Source organism: Carlito syrichta, unplaced genomic scaffold (genome assembly GCF_000164805.1).
Source record: "Carlito syrichta isolate Samal-C Ts95f unplaced genomic scaffold, Tarsius_syrichta-2.0.1 Scaffold305742, whole genome shotgun sequence".
NCBI lineage: Eukaryota > Metazoa > Chordata > Mammalia > Primates > Tarsiidae > Carlito > Carlito syrichta.
The window spans coordinates 121,071-137,214 of NW_007249838.1; the positions used below are offsets into that span (position 1 = coordinate 121,071).

At 56.4% G+C, this 16,144-nt stretch overlaps 3 protein-coding genes across 4 annotated transcripts in view; all 3 read right to left on the reverse strand.

The window, feature by feature from the left end:
- Positions 1-10,162, reverse strand: part of HOGA1 (4-hydroxy-2-oxoglutarate aldolase 1) — a 30,009-nt gene extending 19,847 nt beyond the window's left edge. The window contains exon 1 of one of the 2 annotated variants that reach the window (XM_008062532.1): positions 9,944-10,162. In XM_008062532.1, the coding sequence (XP_008060723.1) occupies positions 9,944-10,154 (211 nt within the window). In that variant the 5' untranslated portion in view covers positions 10,155-10,162. The remainder of the gene's footprint in view (positions 1-9,943) is intronic. The other variant, XM_008062533.2, reaches the window with a different exon arrangement.
- On the reverse strand, positions 4,249-4,890 carry CUNH10orf62 (chromosome unknown C10orf62 homolog). Its single transcript, XM_008062546.1, has one exon. It carries the CDS (start codon positions 4,888-4,890, stop codon positions 4,249-4,251), a length of 642 nt encoding a protein of 213 aa, XP_008060737.1.
- A 752-nt stretch (positions 10,163-10,914) lies between the features above and the next one.
- Positions 10,915-16,144, reverse strand: part of ANKRD2 (ankyrin repeat domain 2) — a 10,045-nt gene continuing 4,815 nt past the window's right edge. Inside the window, exons 3-7 of the mRNA XM_008062547.2 lie at positions 14,189-14,287; positions 13,744-13,842; positions 12,187-12,285; positions 11,933-12,031; positions 10,915-11,228 (exon numbers count right to left, since the gene is read on the reverse strand). Coding sequence (XP_008060738.1) covers positions 11,097-11,228; positions 11,933-12,031; positions 12,187-12,285; positions 13,744-13,842; positions 14,189-14,287 — 528 coding nt within the window. The 3' untranslated portion in view covers positions 10,915-11,096. The remainder of the gene's footprint in view (positions 11,229-11,932; positions 12,032-12,186; positions 12,286-13,743; positions 13,843-14,188; positions 14,288-16,144) is intronic.

Sequence of the window (16,144 nt, forward strand, 5' to 3'; positions counted from 1 at the left end):
TAATTCCAGCACTTTGGGAGGTTGAGATGGGATGATTACTTGAGCCCAGGAGGTTGAGGCTGCAGCAAGCTTTGATCACACCACTGTACTCCAGCATGGGTGATAGAGTAAGGCTGCTTCTCTAAAAATTAAAGTAAAATAAAAAAATTCTCCCAAAACTTATCGGGGCAGAACTTTTTTTTTAAGTCGGAGTTTCACTCTGTCACCCAGGGTGGAGCACAGTGGCACGCTTATGACTGCCACAGTCTCAACCTGCTGAGTTCAGGTGATCCTTCCACCTCAGCCTTCCAAGTAGCTGGAACCACAGGCATGTGCTACCATGCCCGGCTAATTTTTCGATTTATTGTAGAGACAAGGTTTTGCCAAGTTGCCCAGGCTGGTCTTAAGTCCTGTACTCGGGCGATCCTCTTGCCTCAGCCTCCCAAAGTACTGGGATTACAGGGGTGAGCCACTGTACCCGGAAAAACTTTTTTGCATGATGTGATTCAAAACCCCTTTCTGGGAAGAAATGAGCATTCCTGATAAAACCTGAAGCAATTTCCTGACGCGCTTTAATGGAATGAAGTCTTGATCTGGAAAAGCAGCCACCCTCCCAGCTGATGCTCTGGCAAGAGTCCAGTGAGCACCTGTTACCTGCTCTTTGTGTTTAGTCTAATGGGGATCTGGACACTCTCTTTCCTAATGAAAGTGTCCTTACCCAGAGGGCACAGTTGGCTTGGCTGCCTGGATGCCATGTTGCTTGGAGCAGGAATAAAACTTTGACCTGCACTCCTAACCAAACTGAAAACTTTTCACTTTTCATTTTGAATTTCTTCTAGTCTTACAGAAAAGCTGCAAAAATGCTACCCCTATCTTTCTTTCTTTCTTTCTTTCTTTCTTTCTTTCTTTCTTTCTTTCTTTCTTTCTTTCTTTCTTTCTTTCTTTCAAGTTGGAGTCTCACTCTGTCACTCGGCTGAAGTGCAGTGGCACGCATGCTCACAGCTACCCCAGCGTTGACACGCTACCACGCCCAGCTAATTTTTTGATTTATTGTGGAGACGAGGTCTCGCCAAGTTGCCCAGGCTGGTCTCGACCCCTTGGGCTCAGGCAATCCTCTCATCTCGGCCTCCCAAAGTGCTGGGATTACAGGCTTGAGCCATCATACCCAGCCGTCCGCTATGTTTCTAAACATCCCTCACCTGGCCTCTACCAATGAAAATGTCTCGCATACCTACAATATGATGGTCAGGAGCAGAGAATTAACATAGGTATGATGCCACTAACTAAAGACTTTATTTGGATTTTGTTAGTTTAAAACTATTTATTTTGCTCTGTTCCCAGGCTGGTGTGCAATCATCGCTTACTGGAGCCTCCAACTCCTGGAGTGAAATGATCCTCCCCCCTCAGCCTCCTGAGTAGATGGCACTACAGGTGCGTGCTATCACACCTGGCTAATTTTTTGTGGAGTCGAGGCCTTGCTACGTTGCCCAGGCTGGTCTCAAATGATTCTCCCTGCTCAGCCTCCCAAAGCTCTGGGATTGTAGATGTGAACGACCACACCTGGCTGATCATTTTTTAAAAGTTAGGATTCCAAAGTCATAACTGGCTAATGTGAAATTTTGTGTCATATGTTTTTAGTAAGAGGTTTAAGGTCTTCCAGATATGTGCATGCATTTGAATAATCGTTTTCAGAAGCCAAACCTCACCTCTCTCTTGCTTTTTGTCTGACTTAGCAGCCTCCAAAATTATCCAGTGCAATCGACCACATTCTTTTCCAATTAAGATTTCTATTTATTTATTTATTTATTTAATTTCTTTTTTTTGAGTTGGAGTCTCACTCTGTCACCCAGACTGGAGTGCAGTGGGCTCCCGGCCACTGCAGCCTCAACTTGCTGGGCTCCGGCGATCCTTCTGCCTCAGCCTTCCAAGTAGCCGGAACCACAGGCGCGCACTACCATGCCCAGCTAATTTTTTTGATTTATTTTAGAGATGAGGTCTCGCCAAGTTGCCCAGGCGGGTCTTGAACCCGCAGGCTCAGGCAATTCACTCACCTCGGCCTCCCAAAGCACGGGATTACAGGCTGAGCCACCAAGCCCAGTCTCCAATTGAGATTTCTATGATAAAATATATGTTTTTTGAAAGCAGGATTTATTGAGAGGACAGAAAAGCTCCCACAATGGGAGGGAACCTGAGGGGGTTGCCCATATTTTAATATTTCAGATATACCAGCCAGGCTCTGTGGGTCAGCCTGTAATCCCAGCACTTTGGAAGGCCGAGGCGAGTGGATTGCCTGAGCCCATGAGTTTGAGACCTGCCTGGGCAACTTGGTGAGACCTCGTTTCTACAATAAATAAATAAGTAGCCAGGCATGGTAGCGAGCACCTATAGTTCCGCCTATTTGGAAGACTGAGGCAGTAGGATCGCCGGAACCCAGCAGGTTGATGCTGGGGTGGCCACCACACTCCAGCCTGGGTGATGGAGACTCCAAGTCCAAAAATATACTCTGTGCTCCGTTAAATCAACTGTCAACATTAGGATGATTATGGACTTATCTGTCCTTTGCAGTGATTCTAGGCCCCTGGGTTTGAGGCCCACAGGGCGGGGACCACTGGCAAATCCAAAACAAACCCAAAGAAGTGTCTATGTCAGAGAGTTCCTGGTAGCTGGCTTCTCTAAAGTTCCACAGATGCCTTCCCTTCAGTTGGCTGGCTGGAGCGTGGGGTCACCGCTTGCCCCAGAAAAGGCTTCTTGGGACCCAGGAGGAGGAGGCAGGGAGAGTCTCAGGCTGGCAGGAGGGCAGAGAAAATGTCAGGATACGAGGGACAAGGTCAAAAGCCATCTGGGAAGGGTGGGGAGAGGAGGCCGCACAGGCAGGGATTAAAGGTATGAACTTGGAAGTCAGGCAGAGCTGGGATCCGGTCCCAGCAACATCCCTTCCTGTCTGTGTCATTTCAGGTGAATCATGTCTCAACCTCAGACGCCGCCTTTGCAAAATTCAAGTAATACAATACCTTCCTCATGGGGCTATGCCTTAACCCAGAGCATGGCATATGCCAACAACACATTTCAAAAACCCTCAAAAAAGAGGAAGCTACCGGGTGCAGTGGCTCGTGCCTGTAATCCCAGCACTTTGGGGAGCCTGAGGCTGGAGGATCGCTTGAGCCCAGGAGCTTGAGACCAGCCTGGGCAACATAGCGAGACCTCGTCTCTACACAGATACCAAAAAATTAACCAGGCATGGTGGTGTGTACCTGTAGTCCCAGCTCCTTGGGAGGCTGAGGTGGAAGGATCGGCTGAGTCCAGGAGGCGGAGACTGCGGTGAGCCATGATCGTGCCATCGCACTCCAGCCTGGGCAAGACAGAGTGAGACCCCCAGCTCCAAGAAGCTGCTGCTAGGCATATTAGTAACACGAGCAGCAGCAGCGGCAGCCGCAGTGCCGGCTCAAGTGATGGTGACATAAACAAGAGAGTGTTACACCGGCGCGGTGGCCGTGGACCTGCGTCGTGGAGTCAGGGGCCCCGGGAAGCAGGCGGGACAGGAAGACAGCCTGCGGTGTGGGGTGCTAGCAGCCAGAGAAGGAGGGTGAGGATGGCCCCAAGAACACCAGGTCGAGTCCCGCCCAGCTAACTCATTCATTTCTGAAAGCCTTTCTTTCCCCGGCCCCCAACACCTGGCCGCTTCCCCTTCCCTGGCGACAGCAGGTTGAGGGGTGTCGAGACACCTCAACCCCAGAGGTATGCCCTCCCCAGAGCTTGAGGCTGGGGAAGCTGTCTCCTGGAGTCTCAAATCAGGTCCCATGACAAAGCCCCCGGCCACCGCCCACACGCGGAGGACTGCTGCAGAGGGAACCCGGTTCCTGTCCAGACCTCAGGCTGGCCACAGAGCCCCAGGACTCGGAGTGAGGGTCTACAGGGCTTTATTGGCTGCATTCCAGGCACTCGGCATCAGCGTGGGGCCTGCAGCGGCTCCTTGGATCTGCCTCGACCGTCTGCTCTCGCTGGGTCTTCAGGATCCGCGGGGTCTGTCTACGCTGCTGTGTTTCCTCCCGGCTCTCCCTCATCACGGGCCCTCCTCTGCGGCAGACCCCGCTCGTGGAGTCCACTGGGCCTGTGATCCCCGAGGAAGAAGGGATTTGGGTGGCAGTGTCTCCCCCTGGGCCACGAGGGTTGTCCCAGAGGAGAGAAAACAGACCCACGTGTAGGGGCCGGCCCTGTTGGGGGAAGGGGTGTCTCCATCCATGGTTAGGTGGCTTCAAACGGGCCTCATATCTAGTGGCTGCGGTCGGGCAGGCTGTGGCTTTGGTGGCTTGGGTGGCTTGGGTGGCCGTGGCCATGGAAAGTGTGCGTGTGGTTGGCGCCAGCCGTGGTGTTCTCCCGCTGGATGAGGAAGTTCTTTTTCAGCCTCATCTCGACTTCCTCGAGGGCCTTCAGCTCTTCCTGGTTGATGTCCTTGGCCTCCAGGTGGCCCGTGTGCTGGTAGGCCGTGGCCCGCTGCAGCATGGAGTTGGCCAGCTTCCGGCCCTTGCTGTCGATCTCCTGGGTGCAGGCAGCCACGGCGGCCCACGTGGCCTCGTCCGTGGACGAGGATTTTCCAGACTCTGTGTGGGTCTCTTTGACCACCGAGGACCCAGCCGTCCTCTGCCGGCTGGTGAAGGACTCCCGGCGCAGGGCGGGGCCCGCCTCTCCGTGCCTCGTGGTGAGGGTCTCCATGTGCACGGTGGTGCTGGCCTCGCCCCTCCCGCTCTCGGGCGGGGGCGCCTGGCTGCTGGCGCCGGTGGGGTGGTGGGCGGCCAGGTTCTCTTCGGAAAAGCTGCTGAAGTGAGACTTGATCCAGCTCTCGTCTGCTGACCTGTGGGCGTCTGGGTCCTCAGGGCTGGCCTTCCTCCTCCTCTTCCTCTGAATCCACAGCATGAGGCCTCCGCCTCCCAGTAAGAGGAGGGTCCCCAGAACCACCTTGCATGATGGTTGCTGGATGAACTCCAAGAAGGTCTCCAGGACCCCACGTCGGGCAGGCAGAGCTAAGAGCACACTGGGCGTGGGGGAGCCCGGGTGGTGTGGCACATGCTGGAAAGGGCAGACTCCCCAGGGATGGGTGGCAGGCAGCCTTGACCTCCTGGGCCCAGGCACCCCTCCCGCCTCAGCAGCGGGGCCATTGTGAGGAAGACAGTGGGGGGTGGGGCGGGCGAGGCCCCGGTATCCCCCATGTCTGGCCTGGCAGGCGTTGCCTGCGGCCTGGTTCCTGTCTCCCACCCTCACAGCTGTCCTCACGGTCAGTGAAGAAGAAGCTTCCCCCGTTCTGGGTCCCCTTTGCCTTCTGCTTGTGACCCATTCTGCAGCTCAGTGCTTCTCTGCCAGTCTTTGGTTTCTGTCTCTCCACATAGAGTGGTCTCCGGTGGGCAGAGAATGCTGGGTCAGGCTGGCCATGGCAGAAGGACCCCTGCGGCTGGGCTGGCACCCACTCCTGGCCACCATCCAGGGCCCATGTCCAGCTCCATGCGGTCCATACCCACTTGCAGACCCCAGTCCCCCCACAGGGCAGAGTCGGAAGAGAAAGGTCCCAGGAAGGAGCTTGTTCTGGAATAGCATGAGGTCACAATCAGGCAGATGAGTAGGGGGCTGCAGAGAACAAGGGATGTCACCAGGGCCACCTCCCCAGGGCCCTTCCAGACAGAGCCTGCTACCTCTTGCCTTAGGGGTGTACCTGCAAACCCAGAACTACCCTGGTAAATGGGCATGCTTTAGGCTGTGAGCAGGGGCAGGGGGGTGGAGGAAGCTGGCAGACTTGCCAGAGGCGCAGACAACTGAGAGCCTGAATGATACCCAGGGACTCTCAGGATCGTCAATGTGCCCCCCTCCAAGTCATCTAGCACATTACAAAAATAAAGACATGCCACTGATAGGGTTGTAAAATTTGTGATATTTGAAACTAAATATTGGCCGGGCACGGTGGTTCCTGCCTATAATACCAGTACTCTGAGAGGTGGAGGCGGGAAGACTGCTCGAGCCCAGGAGTTCTGAGACCAGCCTGGGCAACGTAGCAAGACCTCACCTTTACAAAAAAAATTTTAAAAACTAGCCGGGTGTGGTGGCACACACTGGTAGTCTCAGCTACTTGGGAGACTGAGGCAGAAGGATTGCCTGAGCTCAGGAGGTCAAGGTTGCAGTGAGCTATAATCGTGCCACTGCACTCCAGCCTGGGACACAAACTTCACAGGGAACCTTATCTTCCCCGTCCTGCTGGGGTACGTGTGTGTTGTTCACAATCCTCATCTGGAAATAACAATTCAAGGGCCATCTTTGAGGGTATTTGTGGGAATGAGTTCGGGTCCTGGGGTCCTTCTGCAACTATCCCACCCTCCAGTCTCTGGTAATAATTTTTTTTTGGGAGGGTCTCCCAGGCTGGAGTGCGGTGGCACAATCATGGCTCACTGTAGCCTCAGCCTCCTGGGCTCAGGCAATCCTTCTGCTTCAGCCTCCCAAGTAACTGGAACTACCGGCACATGTCACCACGCCTGGCTAATTTTTTTCGTTTTTGTAGAGATATGGTCTCACTATGTTGCCTAAGTTGGTCTCGAACTCCTAGGTTCAAGCAGTCCTCCCCACGTCAGCCTCCCAAAGTGCTGGGATTACAGGCATGAGCCAACATGCTCAGCCCTTTGGTAATAACTTTTTTTTTTTTTTTGAGTAGGAGTCTCACTCTGTCACCCAGGCTGGAGTGCAGTGGCATGCTCATGGCCACCGCAGCCTCAACCTGCTGAGCTCAGGTGATCTTTCTGCTAAACCTTCTAGGTAGCTGGAACCATAAGGGTGCGCCACCCCACGCCTGGCTAATTTTTTTGATTTATTGTAGAGACAAGGTCTCACCAAGTTGCCCAGGCTTGTCTCAAACCCCTGGATTCAGGCAATTCTCTTGTCTCTGCCTCCCAAAGTGCTGGGATTACAGGCGTGAGCCACCGCACCCAGCTGGTATTAACTTTTATTTAAAAACAATACTCTTCCAGCTAGGCAACACAGTTGAGACCTTGTTTCAAAAAGAAAAAAAAGAAAAGAAAAATAGGTATGGTGGTGTGTGCCTGTACTCCCAGGTACTTAGGAGGCTGAGGTGGAAGGATTGCCTGAGCGCAGGAGGTCAAGGCTACCATGAGCCATGATTGTGCCATTGCCACTCCATCTTGGATGACAGACTGAGACCCGCCTCAAATAATAATAATAATAGCCGGGCTCGGTGGCTCAGCCTGTAATCCCGCGCTTTGGGAGGCTGAGGTGAGTGGATTGCCTGAGCCTGCGGGTTTGAGACCCACCTGGGCAACTTGGCGAGACCTCATCTCTACAATAAATCAAAAATTAGTCGGGCGTGGTAGTGCGTGCCTGTAGTTCCAGCTACTCGGAAGGCTGAGGAGGAAGGATTGCCGGAGCCCGGCAGGTCGAGGCCACGATGGCTGGGAGCGTGCCACTGCATTCCAGTCTGGGCGACAGAGTGAGACTCCAACTCAAAAAAAAAAAAAAAAAAGAGCTACCCAGTTTCAAACAATGCCTTCCAGAAGAATCTCTGACCGTTTACTGTTCCATCCAGGGTGGGTTCCTATCTCCTCTTTAGCAGACCTTTGACGGGTGACAGGAGCCCTTGCTTTTTGAGAGGTGATGACTCCCTCTGCTTCTGACTGCCAGGCTGCAAAGTCCACCCCAGGGGCCAGGACAGAGCGAGAGACAGATTTTAAGCTGAAGCTGTTCACTGCTTCCTTCCCGGGCGTTGTGGCTGCATCCCGGCATCATGACAAGACCTCCTGGCTCTGTTCTCTGTGAGAGTGTGCCACGTGTGAATTCCTTGGGACAAATGCGCAGACACCAAGTCTAGCAGGGCTGCGATCTACACTGCACTGCCTCGGTCTACCCTGTACCGTTCCACAGTTTGGAGCCCTGTTCTAAAATGAGGAAACCACACTGGGCGCGGGAGCTCATGCCTGTAATCTTTGGGAGGCCAAGGAGGGAGAATCCCTTGAGCCTAGAAGTTCAAGACCAGCCTGGGCAACATAGGGAGACCTCGTCTCTACAAAAAATACAGAAATCAGCTGAGCGTCGTGGCACATGCCTGTAATCCCAGTCACTCAGGGGGCTGAGACGGGAGGATTGCCTGAACTCGGGGCTGAGGCTATAGCGAGCCGGGTTGGTGTCACTGCACCCCAGCCTAGGTGGCAAAGTGAGACCCTGGCTCAAGTGATCACTCAGTAAACCGAGGAAGTCAGATTCAAGAGTTTACGTGGTTTCCCCAAGGTCACTGTGACGGGCAGAACAGGCAGGAGTCTGGCCCAGGTGGTCTCAGTCCAGGCGCTCGGCTCTTCCCATCACAGCCTGCTGCCTCCCTGGCATGGGGGAGCAAGCTGAGGGGAGCAGCCGCCCATGGAAGGGGGACGGACTGGCAGACACGTGCGTCCCACAGCCTGCAGGACCCAGCGAGGCCCATGCTCCCGGCACCTCTGTGCCCTCTGCAGAAGCGGGTGGGTGGCACAGAAGGGAGAGGCTGAGAAAAGTCTGGGGCTCTGTGGCTTCTCTGGCCGGCGAGCAGGCACCGAATCAAGGTCCACCCCTCCTCAACCCTGAACTGGAGCGTCCGTGAGCCTTGAGGCTGAAGCAGAGTCTCCCGTCGGAGGCCCAAGGAGCTTCTCACTTTGCTTCAGAACTTAGGCTTCAGTCCAAGCCTAGGCCCAGCCCAGCTGAAATAGACTGAGTGTTCCTGTTCAACGCTGGCACCCACAAGGCATTCATTGTCCCCCAGGGGAGGGTCATGTCACCTCAGCACTGAGCTATGAATGGGGTCTCCACTGGGCCCGCGATCACCGTCACAAAGCAGGTTTGCCACAGGGCCACCTCCACACTCTCGCCACGATCGGCATTGGAACCCGTGCCTTCTGACGTTCGTCCTGCTATGATGACAGCGGGCTTTCCCTTTGTCCTCTCAGATTTGTCTCCCATCCATCACGGGCATCGTCACGCCCATGTGTCAGATGGGGAGACTGAGGTTTGGAGAGATCATCCCACACCAAGTCCGTGGCAGGGCTGTGATGGGAAGCCGGAGTCCACGGTCTACACCCTACCACCTGGGTCGAAGCCACGCCATTCCCAACGCTAGCGCCGCCCATGCCCTTGTGGACACAGTGTGGCCCGGCGACTCGGAAGGGCGTCACAGGAGTCAGTGGTGGGGTGGAACGGAGCAGGGACCGTGCGGCCAGGCCAGGGTGCAGGGCTCAGGCGAGCATTCGCCGAGTGACCTTGGGCAGGGGCTGGGTCGCTCTGAGCCCCAGATTCCCACCTGTGAGACGGTGAGTCCTGCCTCGGGATTGCAGGGTGTCAGGGATGGGGACGCGGGAAGGGGCAGGAAGACCCTGCCATTCTCTTCTCCCGTCACAGAGGGCGCCTGGGCTCTGCTGCGTATCAAGTGTCCTAAATATGCCTGGGCCCTGACCTCAGGGAGAGGGAGACCCCAGGGGATGAGGGAGACCCTGGGGGGAGGGGGAGACCCGTGGAGGAGGGGGAGATGAGTCAGAGGAGCCAGAACAGGGAGGACTCATTCTGCCGAGAGAGGCTCTGGCCAGCAGAGCGCGCCAAGGCTTCGGGGGAACCGAGGCCGCTGGCGGGGTTGCCACGTGATCCCAACCGTGTGCCTCACATCTGCACCAGGTGACAAGGACTTTCACACTCATTCTCTGGTCCAACCTCCACAATCACGCTGGAAGCTGACAACGCACTTTAGCAGTTTTCCGCTGGGGAAACTGAGGCAAGCGCGATTCAGCCCAAACTTACAGGTCGGCAGGGAGCTCCAGACCAGCATCCACCCGTTCCTCTCCTGTCATAAAACGACTCACAGAGTGCCAGCGGCTTGACAGCGCCCGTGTGCCCACCCTCGGTCTCTGGCTGAAGAGGAGGCCACTCCTATGTCCCCGCCTCCACAGTGGACGGCCCCGCTTACCTCGGAAGGGGAGGGTGCCCAGTTTGTGCAGATTCTCCTCTAGTTTCCCATAGTCCACCTCTGCGGTGGCGGTGAACGGGGTGGTCACGGGGGGGTAGATGCCCGCGATGTCCACCTTCCTCCCCTGCCCCGAGGCCCAGCCCCTCGCGTTCCTGGACAAGCCCCTGCTCAGCCCCTGCCTCGCAGAGGACCAGACTTGCGGCCCCAGCATCTCTGCAGAAGGCCCAAGGTGCAGTCACTCTGTGCCCTGGAGCGAGACTCACTTTGGACCCCCTCCAACCCCGTTAATGATCAACGTGTCTAGTTAAAAATTTGCGCCTCCCCAACTGGCGGCCACCGGAGCAGGCCTGCGTTGGGCATCCCCGGGGTCAGGGGCAAGGCCTGTAGGCCGCGGGGGGGGAGCCTTCTTCCCCTGGGGGGCAGTTGGAGAAAGGCCACAACATGGTGTCCCTCGGGCCAGGCATAGGACCGGTCCCTGGGGACCCGACACTGAGGGATCCTCTCTGTGCGACCCGGGCCCTCCTCCCACGGTTCCCAGCCCCAAAGCGCAAAGGCCGGCCAGGTTTCCGCGGGCAGTTCCCAGGCCGGCCAGGCTGATTGGCTGAGTGGGGCCGGCCCAGTGGGAGGTGAGGCCTGGCTGTGGGGAAGCTGGCTCCGGGCCCCTCCCTCTGCTGCCCTGCTCCCCCGCCAGGCTCCTCCTGCCTGGTGGCCACGTGACAAGACTGCGCTGGCTCCAGACAGCCCCACAGGACGGCCGTCACCAGGAAGAGGGTCGAGGAGGATTGTACGGCTGGGTGGACCCGTGCAGGGGGTTGGCGGGAGTCCTTGGGAAGGGGCAGGAAAAGGTGGGGGCGGAGATCGAGGAGGGAAAGCAGCGAGCGGGTTCAGAGGGCCCAAGGGCTCCAAGCTCCCTTCTCCAAGCCCATCATCTTCTTTCCACTGAAATATTTCAGACACAAGCGGAAACAAACTTCGCGAGTTGCAAAAACAACTTTTTTATTGTGATAGTTGGTGGGGGCTTCTGGATCCTGCAGAGGAGAGGCTGGGTCCTCCCCCGGCTCTGGGGGCCATCCTTAGGACCCTCGGGCTGCGCACAGGGCAGGACCCGGGTGCCTGGCTGAGCCCAGGCAGGCGTTCACGGGGCCGGCACGGGCTAGGGGGTCTCCCGTCCGCTCCCAGGGGGCCCTTCCGGTCCGTTCTGCTCCGCCTCCGGCTCTGGGTGCTCCAGGGCCTGCCGGGTGTCAGCCTGCCACAACTGCACCAGGTCCGTGGGGGTCTTTCCTGCCTGGGAGAGCCAAGAGGAGACCGGCTCACTGATCGGAGAGCCACAACAGCGGTTCTCAGCTGGGGCAACTGGCAGTGTGGGAGGATACGTTGGGCGTGACAACCGTGTTGGCACTACTGGGGTCTAGCGGGTAGAGGCTAAGAAAGCTGCTTAAACATCCTATAATGCACCAGACAGCACCCCCAACAAGGAACTGCTCAGCCCCAAAGGTCAGTAATGTTGAAAAACCCTCACCCACCCCCTCTGTGTATCTCCCTGCCTTCCTGTCATCCCCAACACGAGCCAGAGGAACTCTCCCATGCCCCGTGACTGCTCTGCACCCCGAAGAGGAGCTTGGAGCAGGGGACAGGATCCTAAGAAGATTTGAGGACCCCCGGGACCGACACGGTGTGCTGGGAGTGGCCGCACCGACCAGTGCTTGGGGGCCCTCCACGGTTTTGGTCCCCTCGGGCCTGCACGTGGGGACCCCCTCCAGCCTCTGGGGGTCTCCTGCAGCCCCTCCTGCTGTTTCTCGGCACTTGCACGGACAGCATGAGAGTGGGAAGGTAGGTAGGTGGCAGAACTTCCCGGAAGAGGACAACTTTATGTACCACGGTGACGGCCAGAGCCACTGCTACGGTCCCTAGGCTGGGGCTGCCGCCGATGCAGGGGCCCGGGCAGACACGCACTCACCAGGTCCCGAAGCTGGGAAGGAACGTACTCACCAGGTTCTTGGCCATCATATCGGCTCCATGCAGGAGCAGAAGCTTGATGATCTTGTAGCGGTTAAGCCTCACGGCGTCGTGTAGGGCACTGTCCCCTTCCTAGAGCCAGTGTGGCACTCAGTGTGGCCCTCGTGGGCAGCACGTGGGGACAGGGTGACGGGAGGCGGGCTAGAGACCCTGCTCCAAAGCCGCGGCCCCGAGGGCCTCAGGGGAAAGGACCCCGCCGTGGGGGCCCGCAGGCTGCCGGCACTCACCCTGTCTCTGGCATTGATGTCCAGCCCCAGGGATAAAAAGTGTTCCACAATCTGCAGGCGCCCCGTCCGGACCGCCACGTGCAGGGGCGTGCTCAGCAGCTGGGTGGGAAGGAAGCAGGAACTGCTGGTTGATGGGGCCCGTCCCTGGCATCCCTAGGGTGGTGGGGGGCCGTCCTAACTCCAGCTTAATCTCTCTCTCAAGTCCTAGTGCCAAGGCCTGAGCCCTGAAGGGGCAGGAGGGGTATAATTTCCCACCATCCTGCCCAATGGTCTAACTCTAAAGCCTTAACTGCCACCTCCTTCAGGAAGCCTTCTGTGATTCTCCTCTCACTCAGTTGTGAGCAACTGTTCACTCTTCCATCCTTCTTTTTTGCGGGGTTGGAGTCTCACTCTGTCACCCAGACGGGAGTGCAATGGCCGCTCCTGACCACCGCAGCCTTGAATTGCTGGGCTCCGGCGATCCTCCCGCCTCAGCCTTCCAAGTATCTGGAACTACAGGCGCGCTACCACGCCCCGCTAATTTTTGATTTATTGTAGAGATGAGGTCTCGCCAAGTTGCCCAGGCGGGTCTTGAACCCGCGGGCTCAGGCAATTCACTCACCTCAGCCTTCCAAAGGCACAGGATTACAGGCTGAGCCACCGAGCCCAGCTTATCCTTCTTTTAGTAAGTGTAACAGATGTCATTTATTGAGAAATGACTACATGAAGGGTATGGCAAAAACCTACAAAACATTAGCCTTATATCCAATAAATACTGTTTACATACATTTTTTTCCCTTATCTACACAGAAACCCTGGAAGACACTTTACAGATGAGGAACAGAAGCTCATATGCTAAGTCACGTGCAGGCTTATACACAAAGAAATGAATAAATAGAAGGATGGTGCATGAATAAATAAAGGAGCTGGGAGTGGTGGCTCAGGCCTGTAATCCCAGCACTTTGGGAAACTGAGGTAGGATTGCTTGAGGCCAGGAGTTTGAGAACAGCCTGGGCAACATAGCAATGCCCCATCTCTACAAAAATTTTTTAGAAATTGACTGGGCATGGTGATGTGCACCTGTAGTCCTAGTTACTTGTGAGGCTGAGGTGGGAGGATTGCCTGAGCCCAGGAGGTCAAGGCTGCGGTGAGCTATGATTGCACTACTGTACTCCAGCCTGGGCGCCAGAGCAAGACCCTGTCTGCAAATACATACATAAATAAATGGATGAATAAATCGCTGGATGGATGACAGACAGATCGAAGGATGGTGAAGGGTACATGGATGAACACATCTGGCATCTTCTGAGTTGTCCCCAAGCCCTCGAGATGATAAGCTTCCTGTCCTGCCCTGTCCTTTGCTCTTTCTGCTCCCACCCCCAGATGGGGGTCCCTCAAGGGCCTGCGTCAACGGCGGGGACCCATTTCCAGGCTGGGAGGCTGCAGGACACAGCTTTAGCATCTCAGCTCGGCAGTCACTAAAGGAACCGGACCTTCCTGCCTGTGGGCTCTTCCGCCCTCCGTCCCACCCCCTCCCACGGCCACCCCCGTCTGCTGTGCCCGAGCGGTGTGGCTCACCTTATCCCGCACGTTGCTGTCTGCTCCTCGGCTCTGCAGAAGCTTCACCACCTCCATGTGGCCCCCGCGGCAGGCCCAGTGCAGAGCCGTGCAGTCCAGCTGGAAGGGAGCAGCGAGCCCAACCACAGAGCTGCAGGGAAGGTGCCCAGGGGAAGGACCCAGCCCAGGGGGCAGGGGGATGTCCGGGTGCGGGGGGAATGGATAGACGCACTCCTGTGGCTGGCAGGGGGCCAGGTAGACAGAAGGACACGCAGGGTCCCGCGAGTCCAAGCCAGATTTACAGCAGTGGTTCAGGGAAGACGGGTCTTACCCAGGTCATGCAACCCGCTAGAGGGAATCTGCCCGAGTGGCTGTGTTCCACGTTGGTACAGGTTGGCTGGGAGTGGGGGTCTACTGGTGCTAGACTCGCCTCCTGCCTCCCACCCAACACCTGCCTCTGGCTCACCCGATCCTGGAAGTCCACGGTGGCCCCACTTTCCAGAAGCTTCTCTAGGAGTTCCACGTGGCCCTCCAGGGAGGCCCGGTGCAGTGCTGTCCGGCGGAACTGTCCCCAGAGAGGCTGTCAGGGCCTGCCTGGCCCCAGGCCTGAGCCCACCTCCCACAAGCTGAGGCCTTGCCCTGCTCCCATCGGACCCCCATGCTGGCTCCCCACGTCTTCCGGGTTCTGCCAGCTCCTTATGTTCTGTCCAGACCAGCCCTGGAGCCTGGGGACCCTGACCTCACTGCCTCATGCACGAGAAGCCACGCCTTTGCCAGGCTGTGCCCTTTGCTGGGCATGCCTGTTTTGCCCTCACTCCCAGGGCTTGATGAAATCTGCTCCCCCAGGCTGGGCTTGGTGGCTCGGCCTGTAATCCTAGCACTTTGGGAGGCCGAGGCGAGTGGATTGTCTGAGCCTGTGGGTTCGAGAGCAGCCTGGGCAACTTGGCAAGACTTCGTCTCTACAATAAATCAAAAATTAGCCGGGTTTGGTAGCAGGTGCCTGTAGTTCCAGCTACTTGGAAGGCTAAGGCGGAAGGACTGCCGGAGCCCGGCAGGTCGACGCTGGGCTGGCCGTGAGCGTGCCACTGCACTCCAGCCTGGGCAACAGAGTGAGGATCCAAATCAAAAAACAAAGAAAGCAAGCAAGCTGTTTCCCCTTCAAGGCACAATGCAAACGCCATCATCTCTGGAAGTCTCCAGGCCAGAGCTGCCTGAGGGTCCCAGGCAGCCCCTGACTGTGAGAGGGCCTCAGAGGACAGGCGGGGTCTTGTTGGACTCTGCTTACCCCGAGTGCGTCTCGAGGTCATGCTGATCTCAGAGTCAGGGAAGGAGCATGGCCTCTTTCTGCTCTGGGCTTGTGACACCTTGGGTTGCGGTATGTGTCCGTACTCCAACCAGCTGGTGACACGTCAGTCTCCCTAGATTCTCAACCTGGTTCTTTCCTGTTCTGAACTCCAGCACCCGGTGCAGAGCTCGGGAGGAGACGGAGAAGGGTAAGACCCTGGAGGCTGAGGAAGAGAGGGGCCACGTGGTGAGAGTCCACGACGCCGCAGACCTGGGGGGATCGTCTTAACGGGCTTGTGCTGAATCCTAGGATGTGAGGCAGCAGCTCCCGTGAAGTGTGAAAGAGGAGATTTTGGGAAAAACAAAGAGTGTGCTGGGTGATGGAAAAATTCTGAAAATAGTGGCAATGGTTGCACATTATTGTGGATGTAATTAATGTCACTGAAATGGATACTTAAAATGGCAAAAATGGCATATTTTGTGACATTTTACCATAATAAAAAAAATTTTTAAAGGAAGTTCAATATTATTACATGAGAAATATCATAGCTTAGCATGTGCTTTACGCTTTCTTCATTCAGCTTTCTGCAAATACTCTTTTTTTTTTTTTTTTTTTTTTTTTTTGCGTTGGAGTCTCACTCTGTCGCCCAGGCTGTAGTGCAGTGGCACGCTCACGGCCACCGCAGCCTCGACCTGCCGGGCTCAGGCGATCCTTCCGCCTCAGCATTTCAAGTAGCTGCAACTACAGGCATGCGCCACCATGCCCAGCTAGTTTTTTGATTTATGTAGAGACGATGCTTCGCCAAGTTGCCTGGACTGGTCTTGAACGCATGAGCTCAGGCAATCCTCTCACCTCGGCCTCCCAAAGTGCTACGATTATGGGCACGAGCCACCGCGCCTGGCCCTCATTTTGTTATAATGTCTAATTTAGTCTCTTTTTTTTTGGAGAGAAGACTTTCCCTTATGTTGTCCAGGCTAGTCTCAAACTCCTGGCCTCAAGCCATCCTCCTGCCTCAACCTCCCAAAGTGCTGCGGGGTCCATCCTCTCATTCAGCAGATGCTCATTGAGACGCTACTGTCTGGTCATCTAACACGCTGTGAGGGAAGTAGGCCATTGTACAGAGGAGGAAACTGAGGC

Excerpts from the sequence above, each read along its gene's own strand:
- CUNH10orf62 (XM_008062546.1), bottom strand. The coding sequence starts at position 4,890 with ATGCTGTGGATTCAGAGGAAGAGGAGGAGGAAGGCCAGCCCTGAGGAC.